This window comes from Electrophorus electricus, chromosome 2 (genome assembly GCF_041902795.1).
Source record: "Electrophorus electricus isolate QZ-2024a chromosome 2, ASM4190279v1, whole genome shotgun sequence".
Classification (NCBI taxonomy): Eukaryota; Metazoa; Chordata; class Actinopteri; order Gymnotiformes; family Gymnotidae; genus Electrophorus; species Electrophorus electricus.
In genome coordinates, this window is record NC_137498.1 from 14,883,999 (window position 1) to 14,904,094 (window position 20,096).

The following is a 20,096-nucleotide window of genomic DNA, read 5'->3' on the forward strand; positions in this document are numbered from 1 at the left end:
AATAGAATTATGTGCTAAATAAAACATAAGGGGTTTAATTCTATGTGAGTTGGAACTGAAATGAAAATGAAACTTCACTGCGTGTACAATGCTGTTCTCAATTTTAAAATTAAATCCACAATATATTTTAACATCCCTGGATCTAGACTGCTCTGGTTGAGGAGGCAGTAAAACATAATGGGTTGGCATGTGTTTAGTCATATTTTGAAAGCCAGAACTATATTCTGGGCTTGATTTGAAGAGGGATGTGAGGAGATGCAAATCTCACAGTGAAAAAAAAAAAAATACATGCGGACAACCAACCCCTTGTAAAACATATCTCCCTTTACACCCCATCTGGATTAATATTAATGTGATGTCATTTAAGATGTCTTACTATTTTCACTCTAACCTTCTGTATGTTTTACACGCTAAGTTTCGTTGGGCGTATCAGGAATTCCTCGTGTCAAACAAGGTGGATCCGTAGAGTTGCGATCTTTCTCTTTACATTGGTGACTCAGTGGAGGGTTTGGTGCGTCATGCATCTGTCTTGCATGATTCTAGAAATGCAGCAAGATCTATGCACTTTATTCAAGAAGAAAAACAATAACCAACATTAACCAGTGAAAGATGTTTGGAGTTAATAAAACAGAAAATCTGATCCTATAACCGGGAATGTCCTAATATACAATCAAATAAGTTTTTTTTCCCCACTTTTAAAGGCAAACATGTTTCACAATCTGCTCAACCGTCATGATGAGAAATGCTAAGCTAATTTAGTCAGATATTATTGCTAGCAGTGTGGCTAACTCTACAACACGTCTGTGCATTTAAACCACATAAAGGCTCAGAGATGGAGCTTGCAGCTGACCCTGATGGTAAATGATGACAGCAGAGCTAATGATACAAGCTTAAATTGAAATATGAGGTAAATAAATAAAATAAAAATGCATACACCTGAGACTGAAATGTGCTGTGTGGCTAAATGTGCACTTTCAAAAAGCTTCCAAAACGCTGCGATGCCGAGGAATCGTTCAAGCTGTGTGAAGGTTCTCAGAGAGGTCAGTGGTACCGAGAAAACAAAGAGCTCTGAAAATACTAAGTACATCTTAGCTAATATGAAAAAAGACTGCCATCCTGTATAGCTGATAAAAATAACTGCACTTATGTACAAAGATCAGTTAGTGTATTCGAAGACCGCAGCAGCCGAGTTTGGAATGAGACTACACAGCCTCACAGGAATCAATACCAGAGCTAACGATGCCAGCGTACAGGGGTTTGGCATCAGTAATGTTAACTAAAGGATAAATGCTGTGCAATGTTCCTGCTCTATTTGAAACAGCCCCTCAGTGGTTAATGTTTAAAGGACTGACCTCAGATTACACCAAACAGGCTATAAAATGTATGAACTCAATCCCAATAGTTTACTGCTGACAGGACGTGGATGGTAAGTAAATGTACTGTAAGATGACTGATATTCTGGAGATACAAGTAATTTTTTCCTCAGATCTTGTTTGAACTAAATGACAAACACTTCAACAGCGATCTATTACATCTTTAAAAATGTAAAAACAGAATTAAAGACGACTCAAAAGTAGTCTCCATGCAGGCTATCACGTATATACCTCTCTTATGAAAATCCATGTATTGACTATTTTCTAATGTTGTGTTTAAATGAACCTGAGTGTGATACATTTCAAATCTGTGCAGTGCTTCTGCAGGTGTTAAAATGTGGGGAAAGGTCCAGTGCCATTTGATTGTTGTCCTCATACTGTCAGTGGACTGGACTGTAGGCATCAAGGACCAAGATCATGATCATGACCATTCAGCAGATCACCATCAACATCTCCATCATGGCAAGGATGCAGCCCACCCCCACCACGATGGAGAAGACAAACCCTGCCACAAACTCTCACCCCACAATGCAGACTTTGCTTTCTCCCTCTACAAGAAGCTGGCCAGCCATCCTGACACCCAGGGCAAGAATATGTTCTTCTCTCCTCTGAGTATCTCCATGGCTCTATCCATGCTGGCCCTGGGGGCCAAGGGTAATACCCACTCACAAATCTTCAGCACTCTGGACTACAGTGCTCTCACAGCTGATCAGGTCAATGAAGGCTATGAGCACCTTCTCCACATGCTGGACCACAGCCAGGATGCCCTACTGTTGGAGATAGGAGGAGCTGCAGCTGTACAAAAAGGCTTCAAGCCTGAAGACAAGTTTCTGAAAGATATCCAGCACTTCTACAAAGGTGAAGCCTTCAGTGTGGACTTTTCCACACCTGAAGTCGCTGTGCAAGAGATCAACAAGTTAATTGCCAAAAAGACCAAGGACATGATCACTGATATGGTCAAGAGTCTGGATGTTGACACTGTGATGATGCTCATCAACTATGTGTATTTCAAAGGTAAGAGTAGACAAGTAGAACCCACTAGAGATTAAATAATTTTCATGTATTTCACCTGATCTGCAGTAACCAGTTTTGTATTTCACTCTGTCAGGTAAATGGCAAGAGGCTTTTAAAGTGGAGGACACCAGCAAAGCTGACTTTCATGTGGATGAGAACACCACAGTGTCTGTGGATATGATGAACAGAAATAGTGAATATGACTTCTACTATGACCAGGGCAACTTTACGTCCGTTATCATGCTGCCATATAATGGAAACGCCTCCATGATCATCGTCCTGCCTGACCAGGGAAAAATGGAGGAGTTGGAGAAACACATCAGCAAGGATCACCTCAAGTACTGGAAGGACAAAGTCCACAAAACGTAATGTATCATGAAATGCTTTTAAAAATATAATTTCACTTATAGATATATAGTAGTACCAAAAAGTAGAACCTTTACTCCCTGACAAGGTTAACAAGGGCAAAAATGTTTTAAATAATTATTTTTTGCTTATATTATTCCATGTAAGAGTGCATTTGCCTTCTCTCCAGTACTTTGGACTTGTATATGCCCAAGTTCTCAGTGTCTGCCTCCTCCTGTCTTGGGGACACTCTGAAGGACATGGGAATGATTGATGCATTCTCAGACAGCGCAGACTTCTCTGGAATCAATAAGGTGGCCAAGTTGGCAGTTTCCAAGGTATGTGGAGAAACATTTCAAGAGATTCACTCTCATGTTTAAAGTGTCACATTATGAGTTTGGGAAAAATTATTTAAAACCATCTCAGTAGATGTCTGGGGGGTCCTTGGGGAAAAAAAAAACTGATGGATTTCTGATGCCTTTTTGTTTTGGTAAGAACACTGATTTGATCACTCTCTTCTGTAACGAGAAATTTGGTGGGATCTCGGCAGAGACTGCCCATCTTAAATATCCAGTAGAATTTTGTCTGCACTCAGCCTCAAATAAAACAATGAATTTCTAGGTTTGCCTCTCTTGATATGATACAATATGTAGTTACACTTCTATAGCGCCTTTCTCAGTACCCAAGGACACTTTACAATCAACACACTGCACAATGATTTTACATCCAGTCAACACACTAATGAGAAGCAGCAGCCAAATTCCAACTGCTGTCCATCAAGGACTGTTCAGAAGTTAATGCATCTACTGCATACATACATTAAAGTGTCATTCAATGACTGCCCAGATTGGTCCTTCCCCACAGGTCCTGCACAAGGCCGTCCTCAGCGTGGATGAGCAGGGCACTCAGGCTGCAGCTGCCACTACTGTTGAAATCGTGTACTACTCATACTTTAATTTCAAAATGGAAGTCAGTAGACCCTTCCTAGTCTTCATTGTGGAGAAGAACACCAGGAGTATCCTCTTCATGGGAAAGATCACCGACCCCACTGTGTAGTAGCAGATGTCTCCCACACAATCTTGTCAGCAATACAGTGTTAGTGCTACTGAGTTATCTCTCATATCAATTAGTAACAAATATAACCATGTCTCTATATTATCTATTAAAGGCTAAAGGTTGTGTTGTTTAGTCAGCAACAGACATTACAGAAGTGACTTTGTTTAGCTATAAACAAACAAAATATAAAATGCAGCTTTCAGACTTAGTCCAGTTCCCATAAACCAGATATGAGAAAAAGAAACAGACTGTTGGATTACTTCTGATGGCACAGTGAATACAGATGTACACAAACTCAGGCATCTGCACATTAATAAAGTTTTTAAATGAAACTTGAATGGGTCTTAATTTTTTACAAACCAATCTTAGCGTCTCTAGACATCAAGGGCAACTAAGACATTAGGGATGTTAATGATATTTGTCAGTGTTTCATACACATATTACATGTGGAACTGTGTAATTCTGAAACAGACATGGCAATGTGACAAACATACATTAACCTCCAAACTCTCTGACTGACCTGTGACTCAGTTTGGAGTTCTTTCAAATCAAATCAAAACAACATTTATATAATGCTTTTTAAAACAGAAATTGTCACAAAGCAGCTTTACAAATGTCCGAGTCCAAGCCCCCAGTGAGCAAACCAAGGGCAACAGTGGCAAGGAAAAACTCCTTAGAGCATGAAGAAGAAACCTTGAGAGGAACCAAGATTCAAAGGTGGGGCCCATCCTCCTCTAGCCAACAATGGTCACCACAATAATAATGTAAAAAAAAAAAAAAAAAAAAAATGAAAAAATAAGCACTTAATGTCTAGTCCAAGGTCTTAGTCTTGTCCCGAGTTGTGCATTCCCAGTGTGTTGTCTTGTATGTTGATTCACTGACTGCAAATCCACAGCCGGACTGATGACTCTACAGGGTCATGTGGGAGGGTCTGTTCTACTGCCCTGCTCCTGGACTGGACTACACACCAAATCACACACTCTTAAATGGACCTTCAGAGACAAAGAAATCTACATCACTGACCAGACTCAGCGTTACACAGGCCGAGTTCTGTGGCTCAGTGATTCTGCAGGAAATCTCGCTCTACTCATATCACAGCTGACTGAGGAGGATAAAGGGGTATATGTGTCATCCGCAGTCAGCTCTTCAGGAGAGTACTACCTGATATTACAGGTAGAAGAGACTTTGGCAGTTTTCACTTAGTTTGCATGAAGTTCAAAGGTTCAAAGGTTCAAAAGGCTTTATTGTCATTTCAGCTATGTACAAGTACACAGCAAAAACAAAACAATGTTCCTCCACGACCATGGTGCAACACAACACAAAACAAGTGCAACAGACAACACACTAAACGAGTGCAAACAATACAATACAGTGCAAGATGTCAAACTATACAATACAGTGCAAAATGTTGGAAGTGCTGCTCCCGATCAGGACTGACTGAGTGTGGTGGAGTGTGGTGGAGAAGGCATCATCCGTAGAGTGGTTGGAGCGGTACGTGAACTGTAGGGGGTCCAGAGAAGGGGGAAGCTGGATCTTGATGCGTCTCATGACGAGTTTCTTGAAGCAATTCATGATGATGGATGTGAATGCGACAGACTGGTAGTCATTGAGACACGACACCATGGGCTTCTTAGGCACAGGGACTATGGTGGTAGTCTTGAAGCATGTTGGGACAACGGTGCAGCTCAGAGAGATATTGAAGTTGTCTCTCAGGACATCTGCAAGCTAGTCAGCACATTCTCTGAACACACGACCCGGGATGTTGTCTGGTCCAGCAGCTTTCCATGGGTTAACTCCACGCAGAGTTCGCCTCACATCAGCCAGTCAGGTCATTTTGTGGAGGGATGGACTTCTCCGCTGCAACATTCTTCTGTGCTTCAAACCATGCATAGAAGTCATTCAGTGCATCTGGGAGGGAGGCATCACTATCACAGGAAAGTTTTCCTGTAGTTAGTAATGGCCTGAATGCCCTCCCACATTTGCCGTGTGTCACCAGTGTCTCTGAAGTGTCCATGGATGCTCTGTGCATGTACACACTTTGCTTCCATGATCGCACATATCTGAGTTGGGGGCGGGGCTCCGCCCGGTACGCACTGGAGATGTAAACAAGATCCAGCGTGTTCACTCCTCTCGTTGCAAAGTTCACATGTTGATGGAATTTAGGCAGTACTGACTTGAGATTTGTGTGGTTGAAATCTTCGGCGACAATAGACAGTACGTCTGGATGAATGTTCTGCAGTTCACTAATTGCTCCATACAGCTCCTGGAGAGCCTCTCGTGTGTTCGCGCTGGGTGGAATGTAAAGCATGATTATAAACATGGAGGTGAATTCCTGCGGTGAATAAAAATGTCTGCATCTAACCATACTCCACCAGTGGTGAGCAGTACTTAACGACAAGCACAGAGTTTTTATATCAGCTCTCATTGATATAAATGCATACTCCTCCTCCACGTGTTTTGCCGGAGAGTGCATTGTTTCTATCAGCACAGATTGAGACTAATCCCTCCATCTGAATGACGGCGTCTGGAATGCTGTCGCTGAGCCACATTTCAGTAAAGACTAAAACACAGCAGTCTCTGAACTCTCGCTGTCTAGTCTGCTGGAGTCTGATGCAGTCCAGTTTATTATCCAAGGAGTAGATGTTTGAGAGGAACAGAGATGGTAGAGCTGGTCTGCTAGGATTAGCTTTTAGCCTAGCAGGGACCCCAGCTCGCTTCCCCCGCTTCTGCTTCCTTGCACAACACTTGCAGTGTCTCCCCCTCCGGCATTCAGTCTTAGGCGATGCCGTGGTCGGCAGGCCTCGTTCCCATAACAACCCGAGCTCACAGAGCGTCTGAAGCACTTCGTTGTCCAGGTAAGTTTTTGCATGGTGTCTTAAGTGTAGCAGGCTCTGGCGGTGGTATACATGGAGGTTGGTTGCTCCCATGTATTTGTGGTTTAAATTGTTGGAAATATGTGTTGTAGAGATGACAAATAGTAACACAATAGCACCATTTATCAGACCTGGAGTGGCTGCTGCGTGCTACCGTGTCGCCACCTTCGTTTATATATATAATATATATAAAATGTTTTTAAAATATACAGTTTTAAGCTATACAGAGTCTCTCTCTCTCTCTCTCTCTCTCTCTCTCTCTCTCTCTCTCTCTCTCTCTCTCTCTCTCTCTCTCTCTCTCTCTCTCTCTGCTCCAGTGGCCAAAGTCCACACTACATCAGTACGTTCAACCACAGCATCATATCAGACACCTACTGCAACACACAGCACAGAGACCGCAGATAAAGGTAAGAGGTCATAGTTCTGATGGGTTTAGTTAAGATGTGAAGATATTACAGGTAAATTAATTATCCACAGGTCTCATTTTGTCCACAAGCAGTTTTGAGCTGTACTGAGATTTTAATCAGATCTCTCTCTCTCTCTCCACTTACAGGTATAAGAACCTTCAGTAGTTATGGTCTGTTATGGTCTGCCAAAAAGGCTGTAAATGACAATATTTGTATTTGGAAGCCCCTAGCCAATCATATTTATGGACTACCAGCAAAGGCCTGTGTGTGCTTTCTAGTCTCTGCCAGATTACATGATAGTTTCTTTCTCTCTCTCTCTCTCTCTCTCTCTCTCTCTCTCTCTCTCTCTCTCTCTCTCTCTCTCTCTCTCTTCATCTCCTGAAGAAACACTTCACACAGTGAGTTCGCTGTGTAGTTTTGTTACAAAGTCATGTAGGAAATGTATGTTGAGTTTATTCGTGTATGGTCTGTGTGTGCTTTCTAGTCTCCATCACAGTGGCTACACTGTGGCTACACCCTGTGGCCACACCATGCGGCCACAGCATGCATGTGCATTTCACAGGGACAGCAGCTGGGTCAGAGTGGGTGTGTGCGCTGTGAAGTGAAGTTATAACAGAGTAACAGCAAGTCTTCTCAGGACCCATGTGGCACTGTGTTTGGTTTTGTGAGACTAAAAAAAAACTGCTGATGAGAACATTAAAGAACAGAAGAGCTCTGGCCAAGCTCATTTGTTCTCACTTCCTCTCTGCTGGGTGGACATTAGGGTCTGGTGGACTGAAGTACTGCTAAGAGACTTCTGGAGTCAGTGTGTGTCCACAGTGGTAGTAGAGTTCTGGGTGTAGAGTTGTCAGTGGTGTTTCCATAGTGACAAAGTTGCTGAGTTTGTGTCTTCTCTTCACTGTGCTTCATCTCACTAAAAGTTATTGTGAAACTCTCGAAATGCTCAGTGACATGAACTGTACAGTTACGTGTTAATCTAAAAATGTTATTAAAGTGAGTTGAACCTTTTCAGGTAGAACTGGAAATTTCTTTTTGCTTAGCACGTAATTATTAAATATATCTGCATATCTTAAGATTAAATCTTATGAAGTCTGTGTACTTTTTAATATAGTTAAAATATAATTGTCCTATATTTCCTGGTATACGTTTCTATAGGCTACACTGTAGTAAAGAGTAGAAGACAATTACATGTTATTGCTTTAGTACGTCTTTGTCTCCATGTGCTTTTGTATGTTTTAGTTTGTAGCTCCTCCCCTGCTCTGCCCCTTGACATGTGTCTCATGTGAGTTTTGTCTCTTACCCCTCCCAGTAATTGTTCCCAGACATTCCCTGTTTGTCTCCTGCTGTATAAATACCCTAATGCTAATGTCTGCAGTCATGGTAGTGTATGACCCTACTTTCATGTAAATACTTGTGTCATGAAATAACTCAGCTCAGTGAATACATCAAATATAACATACAGGCTCCACTTTCACAGCAATGTTCTTAATCTATTAGTGTTGTGCGAAAAATATGGTTTGTGGACTAAATTGTGGTAGAAAAGTATTAGATATGTGTATGCATTTTAATGTGAATATGTGCAGTTTTTAAAGTCAATAAACATTTTGGTCTCAAAACACCTTATGAACACCCCAGAAGAAGGAGGAGACTGTTCTGGTCTGAGAGCTCAGGATGTCTGACGTCTGCTGTGGTTTCATTTCTCACAGTTCCAACCAGTGGGCAGTGGGTACCAGACCAGATTCTAAAGCCCTGCTTATGTACCTCTGCAGCTGAGCTGTGGTCACATACTCACAAGCTCAATTTTCTTCGTGTATTTCTTGCCTTATGCCATGACAGGCTTATCAGTGGTTTCTAGCTAGAAATAGTAGAAAATACTACATTTATTCTGTAATGTGTAGTTTAATAATCAAAACAGCAAAACTCTGACTGCTGGGTCTATACTAATGTGAAATTGGGATAAAGGATGATGAAACACAGACTAAAACTAGGACTAGGCTCCAATGTGTTCTCAATGGCAGGTCCAGTTTGACTGTAATTTAGTACAAAACAGGTTTAGTATGAGTAGGACTGGTATGGTTACTGATAATTTGGGGAATATTGTGTACTGTGAGGAGAGATGTCAGTACTTCACTGAGAAAAGGGACTGCTCATGTACTACCCAAACCATGTCTATGTTCAAAGTCTGATTAATAGAGTTTATCAAAGTTCAAATAGGTTCTTATTGTGAGTAATGCAGGTTTTTGTTGTTTGTTTTTGACTCATTCAGTAAATTCAGATTACTCACAAAAAATCTTAAAGAACTTTTCTACATAAGCAATGGTCCACAAGAAATTATTGTGATGTGGAAACTGAAAAACCAAACAAAAAGCAGGTCCTCTCACTATCTATAAATTCTTAAATGTGTGTGTGTGTGTGTGTGTCTGTGTGTGTGTGTGTGTGTGTGTGTGTGTGTGTGTGTGTGTGCATGCTTATAGACTCTGGAGACATAGAGCAGACAGCATTCAGTAGTCACTGTGTATAATAGTTCAAAGCATATTTACCAAAAAAACATATATGATGCAATGAATAAAATATTAAATACACAGGACATTATAAGACAGTGCAAACATGAAATATATCATACCATGAAAAAGTAATGCAAAAATGTGTATGTGTGCAAGCTTTGAGGTGATTAACTCTGTAAACTACATTTTATAACTATAAACTTAGAAATAGGAGTTTGAAAATAAGAGTGACAGGATAATACTGTTTGTTTCTCTCCTCTACATCAGAATCCACCCCCTTTTGCTTTATAATGAGCATGTGTGTCTCCTATATGGTTTTACAGATGCAGCATCATGGTCAGTGTGGGGTTGTGGGATACATCACAAAGGAAGAAGCAACCAGAGTTCTCACAGGTCAAAGGGCATGATGGCACTGTGTGTGGTGCAGTAAAGCTGGTGATGTGAACTTGAAAAGAAACATAAGAGCTCTGGCCAAGTTCATTTGTTCCCAGTTCCTCTCTGCTGGGTGGACATTAGGGTCTGGAGTACTGAAGTAATGCTGTGAGAGTTCTGGAGTCAGTGTGTGTCCACAGTGGTAGTGGAGATCTGGGTGTAGAGTTGTCAGTGTGTGCTGGGAAGTCAGTGGTGTTTCCATAGAGACAAGGATGCTCAGTTTGTGTTTTCTCTTTACTGTACTTCCTCTCACTAAAGGTGAGTGTGAAATTCTCTCTTAATGCTGAGTGACATGAAACTGTACATATATGTGCTAATCTAAAAATGTTATTAAAGTGAGTTGAATCATTCAAGATTTATTTGGCCAAATTAGAATCATAACCTGGCTGGTCTTAGAATGAAAAATATGATTAAAAGGTCCAGAATATAAACAGACTATATCTTTGCATGAAGTAAAGTTTATAAATCAAAAATAAATCAAAAAGTCAAAAGATGTTATTTCAGAAAATGAAAAGACAAGTTGGGGAAAATGAAGGGAAAAAAGAAATACAAAATAAATTGCTAAAAAGAGCTGGGAAAAGTTAAAGAGTAGGGTTAATTTTGTTGGAGCGCTTGGCACAGGACAAGGTGCTTTTTATAGCCTGCCATGCTCATCTGAAGAAGATGCATACTCTCTTCAACTTCTTGCATTCTGAGCCTTTATATTTGAAATAAAAGTAGAATTTTTAAACTGGTGTCCATGGAGTGGATGTATGTAAACTCTGATTATTGATGTGGTGCTTTGATGCTACTCACCAGCTGGGGTGTTCTCCACTTTGACTGCGTCTGTAATAGATTCCCCTACTCCACTCAGATCCTCTCTTACATCTACAGATGTTTATTTTTCCCAAAAATCAATACAAGTGCAATTACATAATAAAGTACAGGCACATATTTAAAGTGAACAAACATCATGTCCTACTGTGTGTTCTTAATGGAAAGCTAGATTTATGCAAGAAAGTACATCTGCACCTTCTACATGGGCGCTGTGGTCCAAAGAGCAAATCTCTCCCGTTGACTCTGTGATCATAAAGTGTTCAGCAGTTCTGCTCCGGATGGTACGAACCTCCTTACAGTCCTCCTGTTTCTTGGGTGAGAAATGAGAAATAATCAGTGATGAATTGTAAAGGAAATGAATCATCCATTGACCCCACCTGGGCAGTTGAAACTCCACTAATGGACAGCATATTTTGGATTGTCATGTATACAAGTCAGGGAAATGTGAAGGCAAAATAAATAAAACTGTGGATGCAGTAAAAAAGATGTATACACTTACACTTTCTCCCAGATTGGCACAGTAATGTTGCTTAAACCAAGCAATGGGAGCAGGGTCTCTATGACTCTTGTGTCTTCTGGTAATAAAATTAGTAATGAAGTTGTCCCTTGGCATCTAGAAAGGGCAGAAGAAAGCTCTATTGTACTGAACGATAACAAAGCTGTTTACTTTCTTTTAAAAAGTCGTAACAGTTTGCATGTGTTTTTGGACATTTAAAAAAAACCTTTAATTTTTAAGAATTAAAGATTTATTTCTAAGAAGTAACTGAATTTGAACTGAAATTTGATTACAACACAATTTTCTACAAAACAAGGCTTATTTTACATGCTGCATTTGTGCACAGGATTACGTTTGTACCCCAGTTTCATATCTCTATATGGAAAGGAGCAATCAACGCCTGTAGACTTTATTGTTTTATATACAAATGGCCACCCGTAGCTCAATTTCTTCTACAAATGTTAATATATGTGAATCAAAGTTTGCCTGTTGTCCGACAATACATAATGGCCACACTAGTGGTCTTACAGAGGCTTTCCCTTGTCTCAGTCAACGTATTTCATCTAATGCAGTTCGGTTACCCGAATATTTTCAGCTACGTCCCCTTTTATTTATTATTATTATTTTATTATTTTATTATTTATTATTTTATTTATTATTTATTAGACGAACACGAATAACGAACACAGTGGCGCTCACACGAAACAGGCAAGATGAACATGAGCAACGTTGAACACAGCTTACAAACAAAGTGCACCACGTACGTGAACATTAGCGAGAACACAGACCGACAGGGATATACACACCAACCGGTGCTAAACACACACAGACATTAGGAGAATAACCCGGTGCAGGTGTGTGTGACTACATAGTCGTGGTTTCACACAAGACCATGAACTCCCACTGCAGGCGGCGGGCCGTACCACGTGACTATTGGGGCGGGGAGCTCACTATCAGCTCACTAATTAGTTCTCCGTTCAGTCAAAAGTTCTCTATCATTAAAATGTGTGTTCTCATTTTAAATTCGCATATTGGCTACTTGTTTATAATACGATTCCGTTATCAAATATTTAGTATCTGCCTTTGTAGATAAAACTAAATGCTACTTACGTTTAGTTTTCGTTTCTCAGTACCTCTTATGCGTGAAGAATTGTTTGTAGTCTCTGTTGATGTTTTGTCTAAAATGATCGTCATCGGCAAATCCACTCAATAAACTGATCTGGGGTCAGAAATAGAATGACACAAATTATGACATAATCGAGCGCTAAATTCTGTTCAGTGGTTCTTTAGAACAATGACAGAAGTGCAGCTGAAATGACATTATAGTCTCATATTATAAATCACATTTTAAAATAATTTCCCCCTCTTTATGCTATCATTTTGTTATCAGGCTCAGATTAAAAAATCTAAATAAATAAAGTAAATATAACCTAGACTTGTAAACTATATATTAATTAATTAGTAATCATTCCTCATAGGTACAATTCATTCACTCTGTATTCATTATAATCCAAAGTCATTCACTCATTAAGGATCAAAATGCAACCTAAACAACAACAATAATAATACATTCTTAAGAAATTATACCTTTTTAACTGAAAATTAGGCTAATTGATCACAATACAATGTTCAACAAAACAGCTTATCTTTACTCTGGTGTTTCAGTACCAAGGCTACGCAGTTATGCAAACACTTTCTTGCATAATATATGCTTATATTATGAAATTGAGCAACTAGACAAACAGAATTAAATGCTCCATTCATTACTGATTCAAATAGTTTATTATTTTTAAAAAATATATTTTTTAAAAGTGCAGGATTGTAGCCCCAAAATAACCTGCATGTGGTTTTACAGGGGTTATTCCAATATGTGCTTTATAACACAACGTTTTGATCACAACTTCACAAAGGTTAATTACTGCTGAAAATAAGTAAGGTTAGCATACATTTTTTAAATTTTCTTATAGCCTATAAAGAACACCCAACCAAACAACCTAGCTGCAAAGAGACAATGATAAAAACATCATTACATGTATTATATAGGCATAACAGATTTCAAATTAATGTGGTAAGTGCAGTGGACAGGATGGAGTCTAGAATTCATCGTCTGTTGAAGCATCTGTGGTGACATCCTCATATGGCTCTTCAGTGTCTTCACCACCTTTAGGTGGTGTGTTTCTTTCACAGCTACCAGGTCTGTCTTCAGCTCCTCAAGCTTTGGGAATACAACACTGTGCAGGCCACAGTAAGCTTGAGCAGAAATTCCTGAAGGGTAGTTTAAAAAAAATAAAAATGAAATAAAATCAAACTGGGTAATAAAAGCACCATGAAAAAATACCACAACACAATCTACAATCTAACAACCAAACATCACACCCCCTCAAAAATAAACACAATCACATTCTGAATGCAAGATTATATATAATCAGGTCATAAACACAACATGAATAATTAACTGATCATATTAATAGGGCTTTGAAAAGTAGGATCCAGTGTAGAGTCACGTATGAATGCTGGGAAACAAAGTATCTATCAGTATGGCCCTTTGTAGGAAAGATGATCTGTAAAACAGTTCAAGAACATATATGTAAGGCAGGCTTGAACCCAGCTCAGCTAAGTGATAACACCAATAGCCTATTGGGTGAGCAGCCACGCTCTAACAAAGGATGGCCCCTGTCCAAAACAGTTAGATCTTGGATCAGGTAAAACAAAAGGAAAAAAACTAAACACCATGCCAAGCATGGAAAAAGGGAGAACAAAGGACGTAACGGGAAGATATGGCAAGCCCGATGCACTGAGGAAAACCAAACTAAAATTTCCCAAACAAGACCAGAAAACAGGGAACAACTTGAATGGGTAAGGAAAGCCTTGGGAGAGAGACAGACTCGAGAGGGAAAACTGGAGAGGGGAGGTGTAAAAACACAAACACCCTCACAGATAAGAAGTGAGGTGTAGCAGGAAGGCTCACGGATCTCAATACCTGAAGTTACCAGCTAAGAGCTTGGCTCAAATGTTTAGCAAACAACCAGCTCTGAATGACTGGGTCACGGGGCTTTTATTAGGTCTAACCCAACTGTTGGGTGTTAAACCTGATTAGTGGTGTGGTTGACTTGAGGCCTCCCTCTGGTGGCAGGAGGGGCCTTGGCCTGGTGCCAGCCCTTACAGTATCCTATATGAAGTGAACTGCATTAACAAACAAAGCTCAAATTGTTACCTAAATGGAGCAACCAAATTACTCAGTTATAACTATCATTGTTATAAGGATAGTGAATGTCATTAGAACAATGCTAAAAATCATATCATATTAATGTAAATATTTATTAATCTAACAAGCAAATGTGGTGGAGTCCGACAGTAAGGTGTGTTTCTACAGGTTGCGTATTGGAACACAACAGGGAGACAAAACACATCACTGCACACACAGGAGACTCAGTACTGCTACCCTGCAGCTGCATAAATTTGCTTGCCAAACCTGAGAGTTTCACCTGGAAGAAATACCACCCAAAAAGAAAAACATGGGATGTGATCTCCAGTGAGAGTGAACAGTACAGAAACAGAGTTCAGCTAGGTACTGCTCACGCTCCAGGAAATCTCTCTCTACTCATATCACACCTGACAGATGAAGATGAGGGAGATTACGATTGTATGCGTAAGGAATATGAACAACTATACATCAAACTCACTTTTAAAGGTAAGTAACTTAGGTCCATATTCTTAGTGCATTGATAATCTCATAAATAAACTGAACTTTAGCAAACTAGTGTTACATTATACCTGTAGCACCTGTTACACCTAAAGAGCACTCTTAGACCATCAAAGGCTGATATACTGGACATATATCAGTATGAATGCTACAGGTCACTTGGGTAGTGTTTTCTCACTGATGTGGCTTGGTGTGATGGGACAGGTAAGGCCAGATGCTCGCGGATGTAGAGAGAAATTTATTTTGTTCCAACTTTGTGATGGGTGAACAGGCCAGGGTCAAAACAAGGAAAGGCAAGGCAGGGGTAATCCAAATCATACAGTCCGAGTCCAGCAACCAAAGAGCAATAACAAACCAAGCAAACTATACAAACGGGGTAGGAAAAAATCAGTAGTCTGGAGAGCAAAAAACACAGTCGAAACACGGGAAAGCAATCAAGGAAATAACGCTCGGTATGCACAGTCGAAACTAGTGGCAATACCTCGCAATGCTGGTGAGGTCTAAACAGGTTTATATACAGGTGGGAAGTAGAAAACAGGTGCTGTCAATATTCTGGTGATGAGGATCTGAATGAATGTGTATGATTGGATGAGTCCTTGACCTTGCAACGAATGGCATGTTGGGTGTTGTAGTGTGCTTGGAGTTCGGTCGACGTTACACTTGGTAGGTGTTTGTTTGCAAAAGGACAGCTAAAACAAGTCCAGGGTAAATATACATTTCATCCATTTTTATAGGGGTGTATTTGTGGTTAAAGTGGTCTTGTACTTTAAAAATACTTGACTGGGATTTATATTATGACTTAATCTTCTGGAAACAATCCATAATGTCACTGACCCTCATTTTGTCTTTCATGTTATTTCTAAAGTGTATAGTTGGACTATGACAGTATCAATAAACTGCCAGTGTAAAATTGTTTCCCAGCCACACTACATCTTATACACCCAAAGTGACAGAAATGTCATGTTTTTGATTCATTGCTTAGTACTAGATGTCCAAATAACTATTTTATCTATTTTACCTCATAATGACATTTTTCTTAAAGAGTTATGAGTCCTAACTATGACCATCCACAAACAGTAAGTAGGAACTGTGTGAACTGAAACCTCAAACTACTGTGGTTGGGGAAATACTGTTTTGCACTGGCATTTTGATATCATAGTCAGCACATGTCAACATTTATGAAAAATACAAATTTGATGTAAAATGTATTACTTCACAAAATGACAGATATCCACTGTTTTTGACTTAGCATCTTGTACAAGATGTGCTCCCAGTTGTCCAAATACATATGTTTTACCTCAAAATTGTTATTTTTTATTAACTTTCAAGTCCAAAATCATGTGTCCTAAGGAAGTACCAGCATCAAACTATTTCTCAATCACACTAGTTTGACTAAAGGCTTTATAACAAAATGACAGGAGTGATCTGTTTTTGACTCATCTCACCCAATATTAGATGTATTTCCAATTGTCCAAAGACATGTTTTACCTGAAAATTGCATTTTTCTTCATGTGTCCTGACTATGACAGTCAATAAAGTGATAGTGCAAAACTGTATTTCCCAACCACAGAAGTCTAATTACAGGCTATACAACCACATTGACAGCTTTTTGGTCAACATACAAAACAAATTTAAAATATATATTTTAAATACTTCTAATACTTCAGTGGGAATTTTATTTTGACATAATTTGATTTGTTTTGTGGCCGTATCACAATGCTCAAGAGGGATAATTCCATTGCATTAGTGCTAACTCTATAATATAACACCATTACTTGGAAAGTCAACACTTCATTATAAAATTTAGTTTTTAAATAAACTTTTAAACATGCGCTGATGACCTTGTTCACCTCCCCCCCCCCCCCCCCCCCCTCAGGTACAATCACATGTCTACTAGTGTCACGAATGTAAACCATCCTGAATGTTCCGATACACATTTATAATGGGTCAGTACTGTAGCCAAACTTGCAAACACAAGTAGTACTAAAGCAGTACACCATCTTATGCTAACAAACACATGTTCCTCTCCAGGGATCTCAACAACAGAATTTACATCAAGATTTGATGGCAAAACAAGTGCAAAGGTTCCAGCTGACGCTTCCACTACTGACAGTGCAAAGACTCTGACTGACGGTAACATGCATTTACTGCATATCAACATGGTCTCCTAATATCTTAAAAAGCAATTAAAATGCATGCTGTGTAAAAACACAAACACTAACATGCACACAAATACACATAACATTTGTATAACATTTGCCTTCAGATGTCCAAAACCCTGCTGGTGATCTATTATATATCCTCATGACTACTGCTGTGGGAGCTGTCCTCCTCCTGCTGCTGGGTCTCGTGGGGGTCTTGTGCTGGAGATACAAAGGTAGACACACACACGCACACGCACACGCACATGCATGCATACAAGTTGTGGGTCACACTGTCTGTTTTTCTAATGTAGTCCAGAGACATGGACAAACGAGGCTAAGAAAGGGGCAAACAGAAGAGAAGAGAGAGCAGGAGACACAGGTGAATGCTCACATACCATCCACTGTAACATAAGAAAAACAACCTCCGCATCATTACTGGCACACGTCCTTCAAGGTCAAATCTTCCATGGTGTGTGTGTGTGTGTGTGTTTTTACAGGATTGTTCTGCTGTGCTTTGTTCACCTGTTCAAGTGAGTGCTATTTTGTATCTGAATAGTGGGGGGGGGGGGGTTCAGATGATACAACACAATTCGTACAATACCATTCAAATAACGGATCACATACATCACGTACAGCACTTTTTAAATTTTTTTATTTTTTTTTTATAAGGAAAACCATCTTTGGGAAACAGGTTGTGAAGTTCAGGTTTTGTTGAAGCAGTAACAAATACCTGAGCAGAGGGTTTTATACAGATAGTGTGTGGGGTTCCCTAGTTGTGTGGGGTCCATGGTGAGTTTCTGATACAAAGCAGCTCTTGATGAACATTTTTGATGATGGCTGTTGTGATCTCCAGTTTGAAATCAGTGGAGATGGTGGTGTATAGGAAGCTCAGACTCCACATCACTTACTGTACTGAGTTACAAAGAGAGATGGACAGTTGTCTTATTTCAGAAATGTATCATCCATCTCTACTGCTTTTTGCATGTTGACCTCCAAGTTGTTTTCAGTGCACCACAAAGCCAGACGAGCCACTTGACTCCACTAGCAGTCCCGTCAATGTTGCTAATGAGTCCTGTTAGGGTCATTTGCTTGATGATAGCTGGAGATGCACTTGTTGGTGTAGCAGGAGAAGAGGAGGACTGAGAGTGTCCAGCCTTGAGGAACCCCAGTGCTGATGGATAGGGGCTCTGACAGATAAGGTTCCAGGCACACAAGCTACTTTCTATCTGACAGGTAGTTGAAAATACCCTGACAGACACAGGGTTCCACTCTCAGTTGTGTTGAAAGCTGAGCTGAAGTCTACAAACATGACTCTGTTATAGGATCCTAGAAGGTCCAGATGAGTACAGACATAGTGTTGATTGTGACTGTGCATAGTGCAGATTGCTCTGTATGCAAACTATATCAGTCCAAGGAGGTGGGAGTGATAGACTTGACATAAAACAGAACCAGCTTCTCGAAGCATTTCATGACTACTGATGTTAAAGCTTCTGACCTGTAGGTATTAAGTCCTTCTTTGGACAAGGATTATTTACCATTAAATTCTACATGTGTTTCACTTCACCTGTGTCCTTATGGAGCACAGCTCTTATCACTGCATTCATATGAAAACGGGTCTTCTGGACATGTACCAGTGATTTCACACCACATATAGCATATTGTTGTTGCCCTTTGCATGATGGTCACAGGTGCATAAAGGTTATTGGTGCATTTGAATTGTGCATTTGTGTGTATGTATAGACTCTTATATACAGTATTTTTGTGAAAGTGTGCTTTAGTGTTCACACAAGTTTGCTAATTTTCCATTTCTGTGTTTCTACAGGAAGATTCGAGTGTCCTATACGCAACTGTAAATCGAAAAGCGAAATGCAAAACAGCACAAGAACAGGTGTGCATCATACTGAATGTGTGTTTTGTAAACATGTGTGTTATGTAACAATTGTTAATGTGTTATTCCTACAGGATGATATCACTTACTCCACTGTAATACACAGTCAGAAAACCAAACCAGCATCCACTCCAATGGATAATGCAGATTAAACAGAATATGCCAGCATCAAATTAAATTCAAATTAAGCACACACTCTCTCACACACACACACACACACACACACACACACACACACACACACACACACACACACACACACACACACACACACACACAAACACACACAAACAAATGCAATCAAGCAAATGGACAAAAAATAAACATACAAAAACATATATGGTAGCCAGTAAATAGCAAGTATTTTATTTGTTTCTTCACTGTAAATGCCTCATTAGGGGTTAATCTGCTGAAAGATGATTTGAATACTTCTGTGAATTATTAGCTTTTTTGCATGTAATTTATTAGTAGTAGTGCTTTTGGCTTTAATGAAATAAAAAATGATGTGTAAATGTTCACGGTACGGCCCCTCCTCCCAGACGTCTTTTTCTGTGTGTGTCGCCCTGTGTTTCACACCTGCTCCTCATTTTGTGTCATCACTGTGCATGAGTAATTTGTGTCATTTCTGTGCATGAGTATAACTCTCATGTTTAGTAGTGTATGTTGTTATTGATTGACCATGTATTAGCCTATGTGCTACATTGTCTGTTGTCTGGTGTTAATAAACGTAACTTTTGTCGGCTCATTCGTGCGTCCTGCCTAGCCTCCGTCGTTACATAAATGTGCATATCATTTTATGTCAAGTGCTTTATTGTTGACTGTAGCCATTACTTCACTGTGAGAATTTATTTCTGTTTTAAAAATAAAGAGCAAAAGCCAGATGAGAGTGGTTTCTATTTTTACCTGCTTAAAATGACACATTACACCTTTATAGAGGTGAGGCACTAAAATGAGTTTAGACTGTGTACCAGTCTATATGTACACCTGCTCCATAGGTATGACTGTAGAATTAGTTTAGGCTATAAGACATGACACTGTTTCATGG

At 39.7% G+C, this 20,096-nt stretch overlaps 2 protein-coding genes across 2 annotated transcripts in view; one reads left to right on the plus strand and one right to left on the minus strand.

Moving 5' to 3' along the window:
- The window catches only part of LOC145643470 (polymeric immunoglobulin receptor-like), a 94,028-nt gene that overhangs the window by 27,580 nt on the left and 46,352 nt on the right, over nt 1-20,096 (minus strand). The gene's annotated exons all lie outside the window — the stretch shown is intronic.
- LOC145660288 (alpha-1-antitrypsin homolog) lies at nt 1,677-4,120 on the plus strand. Its single transcript, XM_081724741.1, has 4 exons — nt 1,677-2,387; nt 2,482-2,752; nt 2,923-3,070; nt 3,597-4,120. Exons 1-4 carry the CDS (start codon nt 1,709-1,711, stop codon nt 3,786-3,788), a joined length of 1,290 nt encoding a protein of 429 aa, XP_081580867.1. The 5' UTR covers nt 1,677-1,708; the 3' UTR covers nt 3,789-4,120.

Coding starts and splice junctions, on each gene's coding strand:
- LOC145660288 (XM_081724741.1), top strand. CDS start 1,709: ATGTGGGGAAAGGTCCAGTGCCATTTGATTGTTGTCCTCATACTGTCA. Junction 2,388..2,481: donor CAACTATGTGTATTTCAAAG/GTAAGAGTAGAC, acceptor TCACTCTGTCAG/GTAAATGGCAAGAGGCTTTT. Junction 2,753..2,922: donor AAGGACAAAGTCCACAAAAC/GTAATGTATCAT, acceptor CCTTCTCTCCAG/TACTTTGGACTTGTATATGC.